The sequence below is a fragment of the Octopus bimaculoides genome, chromosome 3 (genome assembly GCF_001194135.2).
Source record: "Octopus bimaculoides isolate UCB-OBI-ISO-001 chromosome 3, ASM119413v2, whole genome shotgun sequence".
Lineage (NCBI taxonomy): Eukaryota > Metazoa > Mollusca > Cephalopoda > Octopoda > Octopodidae > Octopus > Octopus bimaculoides.
This window is the reverse complement of record NC_068983.1, coordinates 68,555,316-68,580,547: the sequence shown is the minus strand read 5'-3', so window position 1 is coordinate 68,580,547 and position 25,232 is coordinate 68,555,316. Positions and strand designations below refer to the sequence as shown.

The 25,232-nt window shown below is 37.0% G+C and overlaps 1 protein-coding gene across 1 annotated transcript in view; it reads right to left on the bottom strand.

The window, feature by feature from the left end:
- LOC106872085 (uncharacterized protein C05D11.1) overlaps positions 1 to 14,517 on the bottom strand; it is a 44,664-nt gene extending 30,147 nt beyond the window's left edge. Inside the window, exons 1-2 of the mRNA XM_014918940.2 lie at positions 14,142 to 14,517; positions 1,163 to 1,245 (exon numbers count right to left, since the gene is read on the bottom strand). Coding sequence (XP_014774426.1) covers positions 1,163 to 1,245; positions 14,142 to 14,286 — 228 coding nt within the window. The 5' untranslated portion in view covers positions 14,287 to 14,517. The remainder of the gene's footprint in view (positions 1 to 1,162; positions 1,246 to 14,141) is intronic.
- Between the last annotated feature and the right edge of the window lie 10,715 nt (positions 14,518 to 25,232).

Genomic DNA, 25,232 nt, shown 5'->3' with positions numbered 1-25,232 from the left:
ACCCGGCGTTGCAAGGGTCTTGATAAATTACCATTCAACTGTGGAAAGATAAGACCTTACACTTGAGAAAATTTTTTGAGCTCTACCTTGGCTATCGCGTTTGCGCAATGCTCTTCTGATTTCAACACCTTACTCCTCAGCCCAGCGCAGATTAGAACCATACACTTGTGGAATACTTTTAAGGCCCATTGTGAGGCCAACAGTTAAGAAACACCTTTCTTAAGGGCTTGCTGTCTGGCATCACTCTGAAGGTGATTATCATGGTTTGTAACATTTGGAAAGATTGAGCAGAAAGCCTCAGTGCTGGATGTTTACTGTTATTAGCAGTGGCTATTTTGAAGTCATGTGGGGTCACAATGTGTGTGCACACAATGGTGGAGATTAATTGCTTATGCATCGGAGAAGGAATGGGGTCAGTGTTCTGAGAAAAACAAATCAGGAGCTACCTCAACAAAGGCATTTTGTTCAAATGTGAGTTTGTCGAATTGTGCTCAAACAAAGCGCAATTTAATGAAATGAACCATGGCATAAGACTCGTTGGGTGAAAATGCATTCGCTTACTGTGGTTTAAACCGGCTCAATGGTTCTGGCGCTATGGCCTGCTTTAAAGGTATTTTTTGAGTTGGTTTTTCTTGTGCTGTGCTCAAAGGAAATGGAATTTGAAAAAAATAATAACGAAACAAAAAACCTTGGGTAAGAATGCATAGGTATGTGAAGTTTAATCAAAATCAGATAACTTTTTGAAAAGTTTGATAATTACTGATTTGAGTTTTTGTGAAAACCGAACATTGATCGAAGCAGTTATTATGACTAAAACATGCCTCAGAACATACCAAATGCATGTCTGAAATTTCAATCAAATCGATTTGGTGGAACTCGAGTTATAAACCTTCAAACTTGCACACACACATACAGTTTCTGTTTTATATATATATATAGATAAATTTAGTTCAAAAACAAGCAGTTCATTACATTTACCATACAATCATTGTTTCTCACTTGTTCTCATAGAAGAGCAGAAAAGGTAAGTTGTAAATTTGAGATATGGATATGACACTCAGATGTAGTTATTTAATGGTTCTTCAGGTCATTTAAACTGAATCAATTTGAAATATTTCGGAAAATCTCTTACATGGACAAATAAAAAGCTTCATATTTTTACCTTGTAAGGGTATTCTTCACTTCCAAGAAATACAAGATGTTCCAGTGTATGTGGTAGTCCATCATCGTCGTGTGCTTCAGTGGCTGGAAAGTTAACAAACAGAAAAAAACAATACAGCATTCTTAAACAGACTTAGATGTTTAAGACGAGGAAAATAAATAAATAAACAGAGAAGGAAGGCCAGTCCCTATGACATTCTTGGCCTAGGAGAATGGTGAAGAAACAGAAGAGCAATTATTCATGGATTGCAACTGAAGGAAGCAACATATCAAAATATCCTCAAATTGGAAAACTGGTCTTAAAAGGTAGCAATTTTTTAGTTCTATAAAAAACTAGTGCATAAAGTCATTGACTGTGAATAAAAATTATTCTCCTGATCTAAACTATAAATTTTTTGTGCTTCACTTTCTAATTAAGAGCCCCCCCCCCTTTTTTTATATGATCATTTTTTTAATGTTAACATTACATTTGATAGATGTAAATGTGACTATGTGTGAAGAAATTTACTTTCCAACCACATGGTCCAGTCCCATCGCATGACACTGTGAGCAAGTGTCTACTATAGCCCCAAGCTGACCAAAACTTTGTGAGTGGGTTTGCTAGACATAAACTGAAACAATCCTGTCATATTATATGTGTGTGAGAGAGGGAGAGAGGGTGAGAGAGAAGGAGAGGGTGAGAGAGAAGGAGAGGGAGAGAATGTTACTGTTTCTTTGCCTTGACTTCACATGATAGTTATGAGTGTCACTGGCATGCTAGCAATATCCATTTTCAATCTTCTGTGAAAACATGTCTGGTCATAAGGAAATATTATACCTTGCTTAGAAACAAGTGAAGGCTGGCATCCGGCCACAGGAAAATCTACCTCAACAAATTCCTTCTGACCCAGGCAAGCATGCAAAAGTAAAAGCTAAAACGATTATGATGACATTCTCAGTTACCTCCTAAATAATTTGATCAGCATTACATGATAAGCAGATGGCAAAACATTTTTAACTGCACAAGAAAACAACTTAAAAAGAAAATTTCTTACTGACATTGTATAACTATAATGTCTCTTGACATTGGTACGGATAAATTTCTTAAACACCACCTTACCATCTTAAGACATACTGAGGAGATCCCCTTCGGTCATGAATGACCATGGGATTGCACTTAGAAAGTTACCCTCTGAGGCAAGAGTCTGGGCAAGGTTGTTTATGGAATGCCAGCAGTCGCCCATGCATACCAGCCTCCCCTCTCCACACCACTGATGTTATCCAAGGGAAAGGCAAAGGCCAATACAGCTTGGCACCAGTGATGTCGCAACTCATTTCGACAGCTGAGTTAACTGGAGCAACGTGAAATAAAGTGTCTTGCTCAAGAACACAATACGCAGCCCGGTCCAGGAATTGAACTCACAACCTCACGATCGTAAGCTCGACGCTCTAACCACTGAACCGTGCGCCTTCACATACTAGATAATGTAATATTGGGTACACAGTTCTTGAAAATATGCCTTTGAGCTTCAAGACCCTTGTTTCACTACCATGAAATGTTGCACTTCTTTATACAGATTCGTACAATCTGCCCTCTGCATACAGACAGAATCCCATTCTTGCTAGCAGAGGCATCACAGCTACATGAACATTGCTTTTGAATCACCCTCCTCCATTGCTTTGTTAGGTAATCTAGTAACAAAAACTATCAACTATTTCTAGGAAACCCACAAAACATTTGAAAGATTTTGTAGTCACTCCACTCCTGCATTTATCTTAAATAGGAAGTCTTTATTCTCTACCAGTCTGCCTGTAACCTCACTGCATCTTGTGTATCCATATTGTGTATCCATATTGTCAAAAACACTGAAAGGTATTCCTAACTACTTTTCTGCAAATTGAGCATGGACACTTCATCATCAGTTTTCCATGCTGGCATGGGTTGGACAGTTTGGCAAGAGCTGGCCAGCTGAAGAGCTGCCTGGTTTCCATGTCTGTTTTGGCATGGTTTCTATGGCTGGATGCCCTTCCTAATGTCAACTACTTTCCAGAGTGTACTGGGTGCTTTTACACAGCACCAGCATGGGCACTTCTTTGTGGCACTAGCATGGGTGCTTTATCTGGGGCACCAAAACCCACGAGCCTGCAAGATTAGGGTTGCTCAGCTGAAGAGGAATGTAGGAGATCTGCCTGTATGCAAGGACAACCATGATTTTACTTAGCTTGATGTGTTTCCTCAAGCACAGCAAACTGCCAGCAGTCTCAGTCATTTGTCATCTCCGTGAGGTCTCATGTCTGAAGATTCTTTTTCACTGCTTCATCCTATGTCTTCCTGGGTGTAGCCCTTTCACACGTTCCCTCCACAATTAGAGATCTTTTTGATGCAGCTGTCCTCATCCATACACATCATATGACCACACTTATACCCACTTTTATTCTCAAATCACTTACACTATCATATATGCACACTGACATTCATCCAGTGGAGCATACTGGCTTCATTTCTTTCGTGCCTTTGCATGTCCTCAGTAGTCACAGTCCATGTCTCACTGCCATGTAGCATAGTTGTTTGTACACAGGCATCATACAATCTGCCTTTCACTCTGAATGAGAGGACTTTTGTTGCTAACAGAGGTAGCAGCTCTCTAAACTTTGCCCAGCCTGTTTATATTTTAACAGCTATGCTTTTGGAACAACCTTCATCACATACTTGATCATCTCAGTAACAGAAGATCCCCTTCAACATTTGAGGGAGTCTATTTTCTGTGTTCAGAATTTCCATTTTTCTTTAGCAGAGTCATCTCTGACAAGTAGGCTATCTGTATATAGCTCTCAGAGACAGCTAATACATAAATTCTTCAGTTATGGCCTGGAGAACTATAGTAAGAGTGGGCTGAGAACAAAGCTAGCATGGATACCAACCTGGACAATATTTTAACCACTGGTAAAACAAAAAAGCACATAACCATAGCAAGAGCATAATTATATACTCCAACACACTCTGCCACTATTTTGGAACCTCATTTTGATCTAATAGTGTTTCCATATTATTGACAAAACCTTATTTAAAGCATCCACCCCAGGTTTTTAAGAAGCAACGCTACATTTTCTAAACTTAAAATAATTTTGACAAAGTGTGGTTAGGTGAAAAAGGTATTACCATCTCATGAAATCTTTAGTTTCAAAATACTGAAGATGTTCTGTCCTGTCTCTAGAGCAGATCACATTCACTCACCAGCTATAAATAAGGAAATAGCCTAGCTTTCTAGATTTGGCCAACAGTTTGTCTTTCTCCTATAAGGAAGTGAAGTAAACTGTCATTCCTAGAGAATTAACACTGACATTTGGAACAGACTTAACTACTGAACACTTTTACAATTTCTACTTTATGTATAAATAACACAACAGTAACTGTCTATATTAGAAGTTGTAATTATCGATATTGGAAGTTAACTCGAGTAACTGTCGACATTGCATTAACTATTTATAATTAATGACTCAATGACAAAGCCTCTGATTTAATGTTTTTTTTTTCTTGTTTCAGTGTTTCATTTCAGATATTGGAAAAAACAAGATTTTTTTTTTCCACATATATGTAATCTATATCTATCTATACTACATATAAAACAGAGATGTGTGTGTAATCGCTTTTCACGTGAAATCGACTTCACCAAATGCTTCCATACTTGTAATGCATGAATAATTTGACCTCGGATAAATCTTAGGCTCTTCATTTGATTTTTTAAATTAAAACTAAATAATATTGCTTTATATTTAAGATTAACTTCTTTAAAAAGGTTCCTCAATGTCAACTTCCGGTATTGACGTAACAACGGCAAAAAGCTTCACTCTCTATTTTGTGTGTGAGTGTGTATGAGAGAGAGAGAGAGAGTAAATACTACATACACACCGCTCTCTCACTCTGTCTCACACACACACACCTTGACTCACTCACACATACATAAATGTATACAAACATATTTACAAAGACACACGTGTGTATGAGCGCGCGTGCGTATTTGTAAGAGACGGAATGTGAGTGAGTCAAGGGCTGTGTTGTCATATGCATACATCCAAAGATGTATGTATATTTATGCATGTACGTATACATGACAACAAACCTCTCTCTCTCTTACAAACACACACATATATAAATGTATACAAACATATTTACAAAGGCACACGTTAAATGCGCGCGCGGGGTTCCACAATCGCCATTTATTTCAATTACTCTTGTGAGGATATTCACGTAAATCATTTTTTTCATTTAATCCCCATTTTAATTTTCGTAAAAGTTTCCAAGTACCAATGAGGCTTTTTGGCACATCTTCAATTTTCCCCATTCATGAGAGGCACCCAGCCATCATTCATCTGAGAGTCCATCTACAGAATGTCCTCTCAAATTTCTATACAGCATATCTTGCCTTTTTTACTTCAAGTATATAAGCAACAATTTCATTCCCAGGCAACGCCGGGTGCCTCTGCTAGTATTATATAAACTGTATTATTGTGTGCAAATCATGTATTTACAGTTAAACGAATTGATTTAATAACTATTATTTATAATATTTAAATGAAAGGACATTTTCTTAGCCAAAATTGTGACTTTTTCTCTCATTTCATTCACGTCTGTAAATCATTCAATCAGCTAAAAGCTGCAGTCAAATGTTCCTCAAATCACACATCCTACTACTGTCTCAAACAAGATACACTGGATAATGCAATGTTAGGTACACTTTTTAAGGAAAAAAATGACAATGACAAGATAGAATACTTTTGATCACAGGTCACCTCAATCAAGGTTTACCTTTGGACAAATAAGCAGTATATTTTAAACAAAATGACTCCTCAATTGGAAGTGAAGTGCATAATGTGCTTTGTGAAGAAAAGAGAAATTAACTTTGAATTAATTATATACTGTTTAGGCCTAGATCAGCTATGACTGAGCAAAATTATAATCAAAAACTTTCCAACTGTGACCATCATTTGAAAAGGGTGTTTTCAGGTCATGCACCCATGTATGTAGAGATAAGTTTATTGAGGTATGATGTAGTTTAGTCTCATGTCAGTCCTAATGATGGAAAGTGTCTCTGCTTTGACTATTCCATTTCCTGTCGAAGACTAATGTCCTTTTCTTTTATGCTTCTCTAGTTTATCAGGGATTAACAGAGTCCTAGGTCAGCCTACGTCCAGAAGACTAAGAAACAAGACATTAGTTATGGCTATTCCATATTTCATTCAAATTTCACACATCTAAAAAACTACGTTATCCAATGTATCTTTTTCTGAAGTTAGTAGCAATTTGAGAGAGAGTTAGCTGCTATTTCTGTAAGGCCTAGCAGCTTTGCAAATGCTTAGTGTGACAGTGTAGCAATGAACATCAGCCTTATTTTAGTAAGTCGAATGGCCACACACAAGCTCTTTCATTGGTTTCTTCAATGAACTTTTAAAAAGTGTTCCAACTATCACCAACCAGTCTTTTTTTTAACCCTTTAGTGTTTAGATTAATTTGTCAAAAGTAATCCTTATTTATTCACATTTCAAAAAATTTATCTGATATTATTTTGTAGCTTCAAGATTGGAAAGATGTAATTGCTTATTTTTAGAATGACATTGCAAGGTAGGTGTGAGAGGCTGGTTCTGGCCAGTTTGAGCATAAAATGTGTTGAATATTTGGGCCGGATACAGCCGGTTTAAACACTAAAGGGTTAAAGTATTACAATTCCACCCATCCAGTCTTTTTTAAGAACATTCTACCATGCTTGTCCTATGTTCCAAACATGACCATCTTGTCTTTAAACCAAATTGTCCTCATCTCATAACCTGTCTTCTATGTTTTTAAAGACACACTGGATTATGTAGTATGGAATGCACTACGCTGGATCAGAGCTAGTCTGGGATTACACAATGACAGACCCATGTGCATGTGTATATATTATTACCCAATGTGCTAAAAAATAACTACATTCCTCTTCAATATATAAATTTTGCTAAAATTAATCCATAAAAATTTTGAAAAACAAACATTACTGTAACTAAGACCCAGCATTTATTTTTCAACATATTACAATTGCTACAAAAAAAAAATGAGTAAACCACAAATAGAATGCCTTTGATCAAAAGTCTCTTGTTTCACTATTGAACGAGTTAACTTGACAGATGCAAGCCAAATTATAACTGGAACACGTTTTTAAAAAAAACAAAATAGGATGGTCACAATTAGAATGCTTTAGAAATAGATATGCATGGAGAAAGATGTCTGTGCATGCTCAAAATGAGTAGGAATTTTTTCCACTTTGGAAATTTTATGGAAGATGTACAGGGGTTATAAAGACTACAGATACCTGGGAAGCTGATTTCCCCAAATGTACCAGTGGCTTTCTGGAAGTTGTAGATAATTTTTGTTACCTAGGTGATCTAATTAGCTGTGGAAGAGGTTGTGCAGAAAGTGTAATTGCTAGAATAATATGGAGAATGTTCAGAGCTTTTACCTCTGTTAAGTTGAATCCACATCTGTATATATGAAAGGCTTACAATGGTTTTATTCTTGTCATGTGTACAGATGTGTGCTTGAGTCTCGTTGGGATTTTGCGAGGAGCTAAGCCTAAATGAGGTGAGTTGGGGAACACAGAGGAACAAGAACAGACAGAAGACAGACAAGAATGCATTCCTCTCCCCTTCGCCGTTTTGTCTGTCCCTCTCTATCCCTCACTCTTCCTCCTTTGCTCTCTCGCTCACAAGTGACCATTGGCCATCTTTTCTTTCTTTCCTTCCGATCAGCTGCAGGATAGGACGCATTCTTGTCTGTCTCCTGCCAGAGCTTGTTCCTCCGCATTCGCCAATTCACCTAGTTCAGGCTTAGCAGCCCTTCCTGTTTGTTTTCACTGTCCTGTTTTCATTACCAACTTTGACCCTCCGCAAAATCCCAAATTTTATTTAATTTGCTTTGCGGGAGCAACTGTTTTGTCGAAGATGTATCTTGTTGTGAATTGCTTGAAATATGGAATAGAAAACAGCTGACAACTGATGAAGGGTCGTTTTTTTTTATGTTGCTTGTCTTTCTTTCCATTTGTTTCTTTCGTTGTTTGCAAAAAAAGTTTGTATTCCATGTTTTTGTATTTCATGCTTACGTTCTGTGATGTCCTGTGCCCATATATGCATATGTATATATACATATTTATTTATTTATGTGTTTCAGCCAAGTGGCTGCGGTCATGCTGGTGCACCACCGTGAGAATATATATGTAAGAATATACATATATGTATGTATATATATTATTTATATTATATGATTGAACACCATGCATCCATTTCTAAGTAAGTTTTATCTACATATACAGATAAGAAAAGAAATGGAGTAACAATTAACAATTAGAAGTTGATCATTGGTATTAAAAGGTCATAGTTTAATAGTAGTTCAAGAACGTTTACAGCCGTTTCAGTTTGTTATTTCAAACTGTTATAGCAGTTTCGTAATTTTATGGAAGATGTACAGGGGTCATAAAGACAGTTTGTTATAACAAACTGAAATAAACTGAAACAGCTGAAAATGTTCTTGAACAATTAAACTATATGACCTTTTAATACTAATGATCAACTTCTAATTGTTACTTGTTGCTCCATTTCTTTTCTTACCTGAATATAATAAACCATGGTTTTACCATTTAAATTACCAACTACTGTTAACCTTACAGCAAGGCCTCTACATAGTGAGGTAATACACCAGTAGTGCCTACGGATACATTTATCCCTTAGACGGTTGCATAACCCCTAACTCATAATTTATATACATGTGTGTGTGTGTGTGTGTTTCTGCCATCACTGCTTGACAATCGGTGTTGATGTGTTTATATCCCCATAACTTAGCGGTTTGGCAAAACAGACATAGAATAAGTACTAAGCTTTTAAAAAAAATAAGCCTTGGGGTCAATTTGTTCGACTAAAAATCCTCCAAAGCAGTACTCTAGCATGGCTGCAGTCAAATGACTGAAACCAGATAAAAATGAAAAGATAAATGATATATTTACATACACACACACACGGCATAGCTACACAAATGACCTCCCTATCAAATTTCAGAAAAATGGGCATTTAAAAAAAATTTTCTACAAATGCCTTTCAAATAGTGTAGATTCCAATTGTATCGAATTTGTTGTGAACATATCTTCGAAGGGGATGGGAGAGTTAAGTTTCTGATAAATCATACAAGTCGACTTTGTTTCCTCATAACTCTCAGAAAAATGGTTATTTTAAAATAAAATTTTCTGCAAATACCTTTCAGTTGATATGGATTACAATTATATTGGAATTTAACGTCAAAAAGAAATTAGTGGCGGGCACACACACACTGAAACAAATCACGTATTTGTTTTTTTCAAAATTTAAAATTTCTTTTTGTAGATATGTGTGTATATATGTGTGCGCGTGCATAAAAACACACAAAGTTCTTAAGGGAAAAAACTCTTACAAAACTATTTTGAAGTGTGTAATGAGACTAAAATAAATTTGACACACCAAATTTTTTAAGAGCAACAGAATAGATAAAACTAATTCAAATCAACGCTACTGTTTTACAGGAACATAGCTTTTTCCATTGATTTCCAGAGAAATAAAAGTTGAAATAAACAAAATCAAAATATCATAAATACAGCGTTCTACAGTCAGCTGTATAACGAAAAATAAAAACGACAAATTTTGAAACCTGCGTTTCAGAGATTTCATATTCGTCTGTAAGATATGCATACCTTATGCAACACATACACACACACACTGGAGGCTTTTAAATAACTAGCTGATAACATTCAACAAATGATAAATCTTGAGCGGTTTGGGATCACAGATTTTCATTTCATGTTTGATAACATCCAGGTCCATGAGATGCTTCAAATGCGTGTGTGTATACAGGTGTGTGTGTGTGTGTATATATATATATATATATATATATATATATATATATATATATATATATATATATATATATATATATATATATATATATACATATATATATATATACATATATATATATATATAGAGAGAGAGAGAGAGATGTGTGTGTGTGTGTGTGTGTATTTAAAAATGACCTGCATATATGTATATATGTGTGAGTGTCTATGTCTATATACTTACATCATCATCATACATGTATATGCCTACGTATGTTTATTCACATATACATAATGGAATAAAAACAATATCAATTTATAATTTGAATACTTAAATTATCAAACGCTGAAACTGTTTAAGTTCCTAATGCAGTCCGTTAACAGGCCTACATTTGAAAATATACCCTCATCACTACGATAGAGGTAAGTTCGTGTGATTGTTCGTTAAGAAAATTATTTGTGTGTGATCTATATACGATACTAATCAATAGCAGCTAAAAAAGTTCCGAAAGGTCGATTCCTGAGGACTGAACTGAGGCAATATAGAAGTCTACTTGGGGGCGTTTCGGTTAAAGGTTACGAAAGGCGAATGGGGGCAAAAATATAAAGAATTAAAAATGTTTTGGGGGAAGAAAATTGTTATTTCCGTCGTATGGAACACAGAAATAACTAGGTAGGGGAAAAAAAACCTACCCCTTTTTCTTCCCCATTAAGTGTGAGATTTCTATTTCTTTCCAAAGCTCCATCCTACTACATCCTAGAGGTGCAATGATTTGCTAACAGCAGTTCTAAACTTGTGAGCTCAAAAATCAGATGTTCTAGACTGTAGTTCTCAGATAAATCCAACCCCAGATGTTGACATTATTGCCCCTTCAAAACATTAATGAGAATTTGCCTCAATTTTGGACAAGTTGAAAGCGTAAATTCTATTTTAATTTTACTGGACATTGTAATTTGCCCACTCCTTTTCAATCCTCGCAACCCCACGAGAAATACTGCCCTAGGACATGCCTTGATTACTTCTACGTAGTCGTCTGATATGACAGACACAGAATTCAAAAATATTTATGGTTATGTCTTGGATTATCCTAAGTCTGCCCCCATCAACTATTTGGTGTCTGTTCACCAAGGCTCTCACTAGCCACTGAAATAACCAAGCTTATGTACTAGTGCATCCAAGAGGTTAAGACCCATTTTCTCTAGCACGTTAAGGAAGAATTGATTTTATTATAGCCATAAAGGCTTGACACAGAGAGTACAATACAAAGTAAGGGGTCGGGGATCGAATGATAAAACACGAATATGAACTAATTGAATAAAAATTTGAAATATATGCGGATGATAGGACAACACAAACATAACACAAAGGAGTGGGGGATGAGTTCAACTCCACAAGCTCCGTTCCACCACTGAACTCTTCGGTCACCTTTATGTCTTCACTCATGCAGGTTCATTTATTCTTAACATGCTCGCCACTTTCTTCCATCTTTTACCATATATATTGGGCGAAGACACAAGTCACTACTCCTTTCATTCGTGTCCTGCATACAACCTCTTTCGCTATAGCCACCGCGGTGAGAAAAACAACCCTTTCCTTCCCTGTTCAGAGAGGATGGTGGAACAATCTTTATGATTGACTCGGAAGACAGTTGTACTCCTCTAAACGTGAGAGCAGTCGTTGAAAATCATGTTTGAGATGGTTGACACCGCATCTCTTCAAATCCATCGAATATTTATTGAACCAAATTAGTGTTTGTGTCCTGAGCAAGGCACATAACTCTGCTTGACTGAACATGGGTTTCTATTCCCTGTTGCTTTAGGTAGAGCATTCGGTTGCAAAAACGTTTCTTTCAGTGTAGTTTTGAAATAACTTATTCTACCTTATAGGAAAAGAAAAAGTCAAAAGATTTGATGTTTATTTCCTTCAATTTTCCTTTTATTGTATCCTGCGTCTCATATAACTGGAATTTATAATGCTGAAAGAATTTTTCCCTCAAAATTTCAAGTTTTTTTTTTAATAAAAAAGATTTTATTTTCCACCAACATTTAATAGAATTATATACATAATACAAAACCACATTAAAATACAAATCCCAAACCGAACAAAACACAAACATGAACGAAAAAGAAAAGCAAAAAGAGACAAAACATCAATTCAACACCAAATGCACATCAGCTGGTTACCCATCACAAAGTTCAACGCATCCTACTGAAGCAAGCCAGCACACTCGCTGCATTACCACGGGCGATGACGAGGCAAACACTCTTACGGGTGTCACCCGATATCATGGTAAGGTCAGTCGCCAACGATGAGAACTTCGCTGTTAGCGACCCAGCTCCTCCAAACGTTTCAAACGCTACAAGCAGGAACCCTTCCATTTAACGCGGCATCCAGGATGTGGGAGGGAGCAAAGGAGGCACAGACTGACATCTCAGATGAGGCACTTACCTTTTGCCCAGGGGCAAAGTGTAAGACCATTTTCCCATCATTTCTGGATAATTCCACCAGCTCCAGAACTGGGGGAATATTAACCCGAGCCAAGGCCCACTTACTGGTTAAGTTTAGCACGGTGTGGCGAGCGAAACAACCAGTATTTGGGTGGTAGGACAAACCATGAAGGCCTGCCAGTGGAGTCGAGTGGCCTACCACAACATTTCAGTTCTCCACAGACATCGCTTTACACTGAGAGCAACGGAGATGCGGAGCCCATCCAGACTGAGTAAACCACCAATGATGGTCACGGGAATGGCATCAATCCAGTCCCTTGGGAATTATTTTTTGACCCCCTATTTTCGTACCTCTTTCTTTCCTTATGTGATAGCGATAATTATTCCTAAGTCCACTTACAAATATGCCCACCCACGCAATTATAGAAAATGTAAAATAAGTTTCTTTTTAAAAAAAAAAAAACCCTCTATTACGTTTATGTTGCCGTGAATTTTGTTTCCACAGTAACAACTGAGGCCGAAATTTGTTTATTTTGTAACTAAGGTGTATATAAATAACTGTTTACAAATCTAACCAAAAGCAAAATTTTCTAAACATAGTAATCGCGTGGGGATTTGCGTTTGTCGCAGAATTACCACGTCATGACGTCACGTGACCACTCACATAGTTACGAAAAACTGAAAAAACGCCACAAAATTTTGACTTCAAAAAGAAAAATCAACATTCATAAAAAAATATAGACAGTATGTTTTTCTTTCTATTCCCATTTGTCAAGTAACGATTCCCTTCGGCCTTCGTTTTTAATTTTGGATTTTCATGTTGGGTAAATAAATTTTCTGTCCATTACCATGTCAGCAGCAATTACATCTTAGCATTGGTTCATTGTAGTCTACGAATTGTTTGATTTTCAGTTTCAATTCGACTGTGCCTCCGTTCTTTGAGATGGGCGGGGGGAAACATGTCAGGTAATCTTATCTTTCAAGGTAAAAAAATTGTATTTGTCAGCATACGAAAACAATCTTGCAAAGTGAGGAATTGTCAACTCTTATCATCCGGTCATAAACAAACATAATAGAATGACAAAGATTGCAAGACACAAATTTCCTCGCTAGAGAGGAGTAGATGTTACAACATCGAATATAACTGTTTCTGTGATGATAGAGACATGAACAGTGATATAGGTGAGAAAGTAAAAAAGACAGATGATGAATAAAGACGCAGAAAGAAACGGTTAGACACATATTTGTGTCGTTTAGCCCAAGGCTAACCTTGATCAAATCTATAACATTTACTCTTACATAGGATTACATGACCATTCTGTCCCTTTTTAAGGTGGAAGAATGCGATTTAAGGGAATTGATCTACAAAGGATATTTAATGCGAGAGAGATGTTTTGTGTTTGTATGTGTGTGTGTGCATAAAAATAAAGAGAAGACAAAGAAAAAAACAGGAAAAAAAATATGTTAGTTTACTATGAGTGTTTTTGTGTCAAGAGACTTTGAGGGATATAAAACAAAAATAGACACAGAAGAAATGAGATTATGTGTCAAAGATAAAAATAACTAAAACAAAAAAACGCATGGGCAACAAAGAAAGACAATCAAGAAGACAAACTTATAAAACTGTAGTAAATGGAATATGAAAGGAAAGATGAGTAAAAGTTTTACCTAAACAAAAATATCCATTGACAATTGGTCCATCAACAGCAGCCATGAACACAGACAGGCCTGTGGTTTTTGATTTATATTTCGATACTGGGATATAGCCATTGGCTTTTACTGTACAAATGTATTCGAAGTCGCCCAGTGCCATAGCCACTTGTTGGCGGTAATAATGTTATTGTTTATTCTGTTGATGATGATAAGTTAAGTCAACAATCAATTGACAAAAGTCAATGTTTCTATCCCTGCAAAAGTTAAATCCTAGCCCGAAAACCGTTCTGACAAGACGCAGTGAGTGCCGTTGCTGTATTCTAAACTGTTTGGCTGGATTTTCGTTTGGTTTCTGTTTGACAGGAAGTAAACGAGGTTACCTGTCTCGTTCGTTGCTAACTTCCTGTTAATGTTGCTCGACGCTGCCATAGCGTTCGTTTATTTAATCTTTTGTCATTAAAAGTCTCTTTTCCTTTCCCGCTGTAATTCATTTCCATTTTCATGTCTCCGATATTTGCAACATTACCAGTTAATTACATTAAGTTAATGTAATCAACTATCCCCTCCCCCATAACAATTCAGGTCTTACATTATTAAAAGGTATATAAAAGAATCGATTTAATCAACAGAACTTCTTTCCACCACGAAAATTTCCTTGATCTTAAAAACAAATGAAAAAGCATTTAATACCTGTGTATATTTTTTCTCTTCTTTCTTAATGACAAATCTGAGGATAGGCTTTGCGGTATTCTTTGGTAAAGAATACACACACCACCCGTATTCGGAGTTTAGGGTTAGGGTTACACTGAAAACGGATGGTGTGCGTATTCTTTACCTCTGCCGGCTTTGCCTCTGTCTGACCCACGTAAGCCCTCCAATATCAATGTGATCAAATCTCTGTGACAACACAAGGCAATGTTTCGTTGGCTGCAGGAAAAGCGTGGATAAAGAAATTTCAAGGAGTCGATGAAGTGGTTTAGTGTGGAGTCTGAAAACGACGAGGGGAACAAGAATGGGGTGTCAGATGAGAGCGGTATACAAATAGCTGTCACAGATGTCATTATAGTTGTGATAGAATAGACAGTGTTTCTTTACAACAGAGGTTGTTGAATCTCGGATTCAAGTGACCTATGAGTAAAGGCATTCGAACTCTGACTCTCACCTTTTAGAAGTATCTAGGAGCATATTAGTCAACGTGTTTTACCTTGTTTAAACCAGTCTGGTTTTGTTGAGTGATCTTTTAACAAATTAATCGGTTAGTCTTTAGGATGCTTCAACGGTAGCACACCATCGTTTTTTAGTTGAACTAGAATTTTAAAAAATCCCTATAGTTAAGTACTTCTATCGTCTCAGAAAACCTACTGAACTTCTACCCAGTCGTTTCATCTGCTAGAAATAGAAGCTAAATCTCTCTCCCAAATCGACCTGCTGCCACAAAAAAACCCCCCAAATCTCTCTCTCAAATCACACACACACTCTACCGTCTGAAATAAAGAATACATTGGACAATGTCCCTGATATATAAAAAAAATATGGAATGGTCATGACTGGCATAAATTTGATCGAAGGATACACAGTCAGAGCTAAACGGGGGATAAACAACAGCCTACATCTAGAGTCCTGGTCAATCACACACGATTGTCACTGCTATGAAAGAAGTGAACAATTTATATGGCAATACCGAGAGAGAGCTAGGTTTGCTAGGTTGACAATGGGCACAGAGCAATGGTTCTCTCTGAATTAGATCAAATCACAAGAGGGCTGTGTAAATTTAACATCTATCTAAACATTTAACAAATACTGTTTATATATACGTGTGGTGTGATGTAGAGGTGGTGGGTGTATGTCTGGTTCATTCATTATTTTCCATCAAATAGCTATTAAAGTATTAATTTTTATTTTGTTTTAGCCATGTTATATTATGGATGTTCTTAGAGACAGCTGACAGCTGAAAACATTACCTGCCCATCCAAGGAAACGACTCGTATACATACATATATATACACACACACACAAACACTATGTATGTTGATATACATACATACACACACATACATGCACACATGTGTATACGTATATGTATACATATACATGAGAGAGAGAGAGAGAGAAGACGGAGAAGGGAAGAGAGAGAGAGAGAAAAAACGGAGAGGAAAGAGAGAGAGAGAGAGAGAGAGAGAGAGAGAGAGAGAGAGTCGACCGACCATATGAGTGATACGAATCGCCGCGTTCCAAATATGGAATTCAACTTTAATTCCGGTTTGTTTGTAGTGTTACATTGTTAGAATGGAGAAAGAAGGAAGATTTAAACGCTAGTAAATAACAATCAGGATAGAAAATAATGCATTCAATAAGCAAATAAGACAAGTAATTTGAATTTGATTATTTAGGACGCTGATTCCAGTGTCAACGGACTCGTCGCCGGTATTTCTGAAGATTGATGTTGGTTCTAATGAAAACAAAAACCCATAGTACAAGCTAATTCCTAATATCTTGTTCCTTTTGATTTGGCTTTGACATAAAGAGCTGGGGTCCTAACCTCGTTCAAACCTAACTTATTTTTTGAACTGTTCTCTCGATGGCTGCTGAATAACTCTTACGTTTGCAAGAAGTTTCTTGCTCTGTTGGAGAGTTTTATAACTTCATTAAATGCTCATCTTTTCATACGATGATTATATGTGTATCGTTCTTGTTGATAATCACTTATTTACGGTCAGTCTACTACAGTACTTTAACAAGAGAAAATAAGATATTTTGTCTAAGTAAGGTTTATATGTGCGTGAGAATTTTGTGTACGTGTGAAACTATAGGGAGTACTGAATAACAGGTTTTTCAGAGAAGCAGCCAATCACGCATGCAAATGTTCTGTCCTTTAACTCTCTACACTCTAAAGGGGCCGGACCGCATTGAATATCCCTCTGCTGTCTCTTTCTGTGTTATTGCTTGCATTGAACTCTCCTCAAGAGCCACGATTTTCAAGCATAATGGATATCCCTTGCTGTTTGAAATGGAGGGGTACAAATCTTTTGGTCACATTATTTGGGTTTATCCAGAAGATCAAGCAAAATGTGAGATAAATATCCAAAGAACGACAAATCTTGCTTGATATAACTTTCATTTTCAAGTTTAATTCAACGTGTCTTTCATCAAAATGCAAAACGTAACTCCGAGTAAACTAGCGATGGTATGAATTGATTAAAAAAGTAGTTTGTGTACCATAAGAGGACATGGAAGTCTAACGTAACACTACTCACAAAATTCTCACGCACACAAACTATTTTAACTGTCGTCGACAGCAAAACTTGACTACATTTCTCACTATCTACTTCTACGCAGTGTACAAAATACTTTCTTGGAGAACAATACATGACGTTGGCAAGAAGTATATCTTTCAGGTCCCAACACATCTAGTATTTGCATTTTCCCCAATAGAATACCACAAGGATCCGCCTTCTTACTTATTCAGTTTAACTTGTACAGACACTTCTACAAACATACACTCAACATCATAAACAGATGATATCATAATTACATCTAAATACTCCACAAACGCAGCTGCACAACTTCTACAACCTTTCATCAACCATTCAGTAGTCTGGCTTTAAAAAGTCTTTAGCAGCATCACAAAATTTTTTTAAAAATTTACAACAAACCATTACACTCAGCTACACAGAAGACAAAGAAATATTAGGATTTACATACAAACCTTCAGCAAAATTCATACTTACAAAATGGTGCACAAGCACACTTAGAGCACTCACATGCAGCACATTTGACCGAAAACAACGATACAACATTAGTGTATAGACAATACATTTGATTTATGATGGGTTATGCCAATTCTGTTAATCCCACCAATCTCTTCACAACACATGAACTACATAAAATACAAAAGCGAACACTTCCAAATCTGCTCAGACCGTACATGTAAGTCATTTGCACAATGAAATAAAAATACTGAAAAGGAGACCTCACTGATATGCAAGGGGCAGCAAGCTTCGCCTCTTAAACTCTATCATTACAACTGCACCCTAACAACTCTATTCTCCCAATCAGTCCAGTCTAACATAAAAATGACATACACGCAAAATTAGTAGCAGCATTAGATAAGTGCAGCGGAATATTTACGATCACATTCAGAACATCTACAACCACATTTGCTAACTTCGGTGGTGTTCATTACCACAAACAACATACATGACACAATTTACAATATGACCCTCAACCAGACAGACATATAGCATAGAGATAGGTGTGTCTGGGTCGTACCCAGTTGTTTGGTTGACGACCTTCGGGCTTTAAATCTTTCGATCACAACTGACCTGAGGCCATGCAGCAACCATAACAATGAAATTACAGTAGAGCATATATTCCGACATTTTACCAGAGTTCCGGATACAGGCATTTCATTTAACTTATGTCATTCATGTCCGCGAGAAGATACGAGTATCATGCAATCATTATTGGCTTATCTTCTCCGAGTTCAAATACCGCCGAGGCCAACTTTGTCTTTCGTCTTTTCAGGTCGATAAAGTGAAGTATCAGTCTAGTACTGGGGTCGATGGTATCGACTAATACCTACCCATCAAAACTGCTGGCATTATGTCTAAATCAGAAACCGTTATTGGTTCTCTTATTGGTGGTAGATTTACAAAATCAGTAGAGTGTCGGGCAGAATGCCTAGAGCATTTAGTCCTTGCTCTTTGAGTTATGGGGTTAAATCTGAATCGATTTTACTTTTATCATTCCGGCAAAATAAAGTTCTAATCTAGTCAATCAACCGTTGGGGTCAATCGACTATCCCTAAAAATGATTTTTCTTCAAAAGTCTTAGTTCGTACATAAGCGAAAGAAACGAAAGCAGTTGTTTATACAATTGGTTTCGTTTAAACCCAAATGACATTTCACTTCATTTGTGCCGCTAATGTTGTTGAGAAATATGTTAGCGTCACAAAGTTCCATTCCTCTTTTATATATAACATTTACTTCGGTACCAGAGTTAGAAATTGATTCTATAATTTTGTTTAAAATTATAGTTTCAAGATTTCAGGCTTCTAGAGAACAAGCAAATGAGATCAGTTGACGCTTATACCTTCCTGAAGGGCGACAGCAACATAAGTGAAAATAACTGACTACAACAAAGAATCGAAACTGTGTTGTCTTGTTATATATGATGGGCGATGGTTGGCACAATTCCAAATTAAAAGTGGAATAACGATTCTTAAAACAATTTTCATCGAGGGAATTCAATTTTGCTTCTCACTTAAAGGGAAACAACTTTCATTTTAATAATATTTTCTCACTTCATTTGGTCAATAACTTTTGAAAAGTTGTGTGCTTCTTCAATGAGATTAATTAATTCAAATGTATTTTCATGTCCTGAATCCAAATATTTCCTTGAAAAATGCTTATTAGCTATAGGCTTAAAGATACACGACATGTAATATTCGATTTTCTTTTATTATAACGTACAATATGTGTCATTATGTTTAAAGCTCTAGTCCGTATCTACTCTGCCTTTTTGCTTGATGCTTATAGAGGGCTGAAGAATAATCTCTTGCCTATGTCCAGCAAGCATCGTTTTGCTCCATTTGCCCTGGTACCGCTTGTCCATGGTTGAAATATCTTGGTGAAACCCTTGACCATGTTCGTCACTAACTTCTCCACACTTCACTGGAAAAAAAAGTCTAAATGTGAGTCCAAAACGTGGATTTAACGTGACATGTTACATCCCATGTTCTTGTAAGTCTTGATGAGGTTTTCCACCAATTCTTTAAGAAGATTCTCGAATCTGAAGACCAATGAAGACACCCTCTTTTATCTTAGCGTCGGTCAGTGGGGTGAATTTTGATCTTAAATACTTGAATCCTTGACCGGATTTGTCCATAGCTTTTACAAAGTTTTTCACGAGCTCCAATTTTATGTATATTGGTGGTAGCAAAATTTTGTTTGGTTCAGTGAGAGGTGGATGTTGAACATTTTTCATCCCAGGCTTCAATCACTGATGAGGTGGCCAGTCTCTTCTGATACAGTTGGAACCTTTTGCATAGCTGTCTCATTCATATAAAAAGCAGCAGTACTTGGTGTATCCGCCCGGGAAGCGCATCACAAAAGCAACAACCTTTAAGTCATCACAGAGCTGCCATCAATGTTCACTATATTTTATGTATTGCAGCATAAGCTTTATATTCTCATAAGTTTCTTTCACTAATGCAACAAGACACCTTTCAGACAAGTTTTTCATGAATCTATGAACAGCCTTCCGTGACTGGGTTCGTATTCAATACCAAGTGCTTCCATTAGACCATTAATACTGTTCTTCCATTATGAAGAAATTGCTGAACTGCTGTTGACTGTCATGAAATTTTGAAATCTTCACATCAGCTATTAGGAGATTCCACTGTTGAAGACGAGAGCCTAGCAGCCCAGCAACCCAGCCTTATTCTCAAGTAGTTGTAGATCCTTGACAAGGTCATGGAGTTTCTCTTGTGTTATGAGATGTGGTCTAGAGGAATGTGTTTCATCAAAATTTGGATCACTCTGTAATCCAGCACTGTCATCTTTCTCTGCTTCCGCCTCACCACTTTCTTCATCTGACTCAAAGAATATCGAAGTTGGTGCATCAGGAACAGATAGATTTTCTCCATGTGGAAATAGGCGAATAGCTAATAGAATGTTTGCATATTCAATGGACTCTTTTTTCTTCTTTCACAAGCCCTTTTTTTACTGGAAGTACCATGCAGAAATAACAATTGTTGGTATGGTCTGTTGGTTCCCGACACGTCATTGGCACAACAAAAGACATTCCTTTCCTCTTCCTGTTCAACCATTGGCGAAGGCTAGTAGCACAAGTGTTGCAACATATGTAAGGAACCCACTTCTTATCCTGGTCGCCAATCTTGCATCTAAAATATAGGCGATATACCTTTCTAACCATAGCAATTATATAGCGCTTCTGCGATGCAAATGTCACCTCACCAAAAATGTAGTAGATGTCTGCCTTATTCACACAAGTGCAAGGCATTTTAAAGAAGGAAACAACAAACAGTCAGCAAATAAACAAAAAATTCGTCCATAAATTTATCATAAAATTATCATTAGCAGAAGTGTTTATATCATTCAGTAGAAAAATAAAATTAATATAAAATGTTCCCCATGCATATCAACAGCTTGCTCAGTGAATATTTATTATGAGTTTAAAATGTGTTTGACTAGGAAAATCACTTACCTTCCACCTCAGTATATAAACTTGCACAGCACAACCACCTTCTATGACTGCTGGAACAATACTGAAGGGCAGTGGGACTGTAAGTGCGGTAAGAAACATACTGCCGCAAGCCTGTTGGAACCTGTTGTGACACGAACATATATCTTGGAAAATAGAACTAACAAAGTTTTAACTCTGATATCCATTATCAGCGACCTAGCAACCTAAAATTAGTTGGAAATTGCTACTCTGGTCTCAGAAGCATTTTGGTTGTCGACCAGTGTTATTTGTGATGAAATATTAGTTCAAAATTAGCGATCTACATACAAATTTAAAAGTGTATGTAGGTTGAAAGCCTTCTAAACTGCGTTATTCATTTTCAGACAGTTTGTCTTATAAACACGTCTATAAAATACAGATCGCTATTTTCTTAATATGGTTTTGCACATGTGAAGTTGATGAAACATGAATGTGTTTTGAATTAGACAATGTATAGAGAGCTAATACGGCAATATTTGATTTGCCAACAGAATTAAGTTAGTGACAAAATTATTATTAAGATTATTAAATCTGTATATACAAAACACTATCATCATGTTAGATGAATTGTTAGAAAGAAGTGACACCAGATTAATCTCAGCGACTGGAAAATATATTCCTCTGTGATATGAGAAAGTCAAAGCAACATTTACAAATTAATGGTTATATAGACAGAACTACTGATCAATAACTCAATTTTGTAAACCAGTACCTGCAGCTGCCTTTCATCGTATTAGAACCAATGTGACAAAATGGAAAAGTCAAACAATTAAAGCATGATAGAAGCCACCGTAATATAATATATCGTTATTTTTCAGTTAAATTTTCTATATATACAGAAAACATAGAAATAAATATAACTTTTAATCATACTGTTAAAGATGTTCGTTCTTTATGTCATTAAGATAGAAGTAATGTTATAACCTCTAATAAGTGCATCAGAGTTGTTTCCCTTCATATGGTGTATGTGTGTTTGTTTACTTCGTGTAGTGTGGAAGAAATGTCTAAAATACATGCAGGAATATTTAGATATTAAACAATAATGTGCACATAATCAGTAAAACACACCAAAGTGTTTGACATCACGAGTCATTTCCCTTCGATTACCAGCAAAACTTCTCAAGGGATTTGTATTTGTTTTGTATTCTTCCCGACTGGATAAACACTCGTGCTCACGATTTATTCACATTCGATTGAATTAATACCCTATTAAAAAATAAGAACTCAGTATTTCAAGACCGTGTGAAAGATTTATTTTCTGTAAAGAACAAGGCATTTTTTTAAAGGTTTACCATTTTTCCAGAGTGCACATATCAAAAGATATATTCCTCGTAGGAGTTACAAATTAGAATAACGCAGAATATGAACTACCTCTAGCAATAGTCATCGTTGTTAAGTCTCATGTCATCGCAAACATTTTTACTTGCATACACATGTTAATTCATAAATATAAACAAACATACATCATCATTTTACATTTCCTTTTCTATGCTTGCATGGTTTGGATGAATATTTTCTAACAGAGCATCTTGACATTATTACAGTCCCTTGTCATCTCCTTCATAAAATTCAACATCAATTCACTGCTTTTTCCATATCTTTTTCACTTTTCTACTTCTGCAGATTCTATTTCTTTTGGATCTCTTGACATTTTTTCAGCCGACTATCACCCTCCCTACTTATCACATCTCCATACCAACGCAGTCTTCTTCTTCCATACTCATTATATTTATAGGAAAGTGGGTTATACATCATCAGATGTACACCTGCTTTCCTATATTAAATTAGGAATTAACGGAACGTAGAATTCCAAACTAATCAACACAACAATATTTATTTATGGTGGTAAATAGGCAGCCTTAAATTGTTTGGTTGCTGAGACGCCTTCTGTGAGAGAGCATGGTTGATGTGACGTTGGAATGTTGATGTGAGCTGTCCCCAGAGTTGAATGATGGAGACAGGCTGCTTGTACGTCTGAGCTCATAGCCGGCCGAGAAAGAGAGAGAATAAAGCGGGAACGCTTGGATGTTGAATTCCACGCATGCGTGAGACTACGCATGCACACAGCGTTACTACAGGGCTCCCCTTGCCAGTGTGGAACGCACGATAATATAATTTTTGGAGGAACGCCTGAGGCAGGATGGCCACTGAAAACCAACCACAAGATGTGGCACAAACACACACAAAGAAAAATCAAAGAAATGAATGTACACTTGTGAGATACATGCATGCAATGTTTCTGAAAGGAAAGAAAATATATGAGTGCACAAGTGTGTGTGTGAGAAAAACACAGAACATATTAAAAGTGTCTGTAGAGAAAAAATCCAGTTCGTATAAGAGTTACACAAGATTCAAGATTATAGTATGTCCATACGCAGGAAGTTGTGGTCCGTGAGCAGAGCTGTAATTGAGCGTCGGATGCTAGGACTTGTGTTACCTGGTACGGAATATCCTATAAAAGTTACACAAGGAGATTTAGAATACTAATACGCAGGAAGTCGTGGTCAGTGAGCAGAGCTGTAGTTGAGCGTCGGATGCTGGTTGAGACCTGTTACCTGGTACTGAATATTCTAGTTGGTTAGTTCTGACTGTTGTCCGTGAGTGGATATTCCACTCATACAGTGAAGATAAAACCGAGTGTGCTGATATTGGTTGCTTGTGTACTTGGTGGTGGGGTTGTTGGCTCACGACATTGTGGTAGACTACATTGGTGGTGAAGACGTCGGCGCAGGAACTGTAATATAGCTGTGTTCTGTATGTGTGGTGGTAATGGTATTGACGGTGGTAATGATGTCATGTTGAAGCTGTTGGCGACGTCGGGGGGCGATGCTCGTAGTTGGTAGTGGTTGTTGATGCGACGGCGGTATGTGGTCGTAGACTCGTGTTGCTCATGGCGATGATGATGCTGGTTAGTTCAGATTTCGTGGCTGTAGTTGTTCGTACTCGGGGTCACCAGTTATAGGAATGTTGGTTATCAGTTATATAGAAATAGTTGTTATTGTAGCTCAGCGGGCTGCGTGTCTGAATCACGCCGGGGTCACCAGTTTGTAGGAAATTGGGTTATACATCATTAGATGTACACCTGCTTTCCTATATTAAATTAGAATATAAACGGAACGCAGAACTCCAAACTAATCAACACAACAATATTTATTTATGGTGGTAAATAGGCAGCCTTAAATTGTCTGGTTGCTGAGACGCCTTCTGTGAAAGAGCATGGTTGATGTGACGTTGGAATGTTGATGTGAGCTGTCCCCAGAGTTGAATGATGGAGACAGGCTGCTTGTACGTCTGAGCTCATGGTCGGCCGGCCGAGAAAGAGAGAGAATAAAGCGGGAACGCTTGGATGTTGAATTCCACGCATGCGTGAGACTACGCATGCACACGGCGTTACTACATATTTGATTCCCCTTACACTCAGTTATTGCCGCAGCTCATTTGTACTCCTTCTCTCATTCACATTCATCTTACATATCCAGCAAAGTATGGATATGTAGTATCACACTCATAGAGTGAGTTGGATCATTAGTAACTACAGTGACGACATTTTTCAGCAAAGCATGCTCTTACTCATGCTTGCCGGACCTTACGATGGATGTGATTGTAAGCATAAAAAGGTGGTGAGCTGGCAGAAACGTTAGCACGCCAGGCGAAATGCCTAGCGGTATTTCGTCTGCTGATGCGTTCTGAGTTCAAATTCTGCCGAGGTCGACTTTGCCTTTCATCCTTTCAGGGTCGATAAATAAAGTACCAGTTACGCACTGGGATCGATGTAATCGACTTAATCCCTTTGTCTGTCCCCTCTATGTTTAGCCCCTTGCGGACAATAAAGAAATAAGAAACGTTTGCACGCCGGGCGAA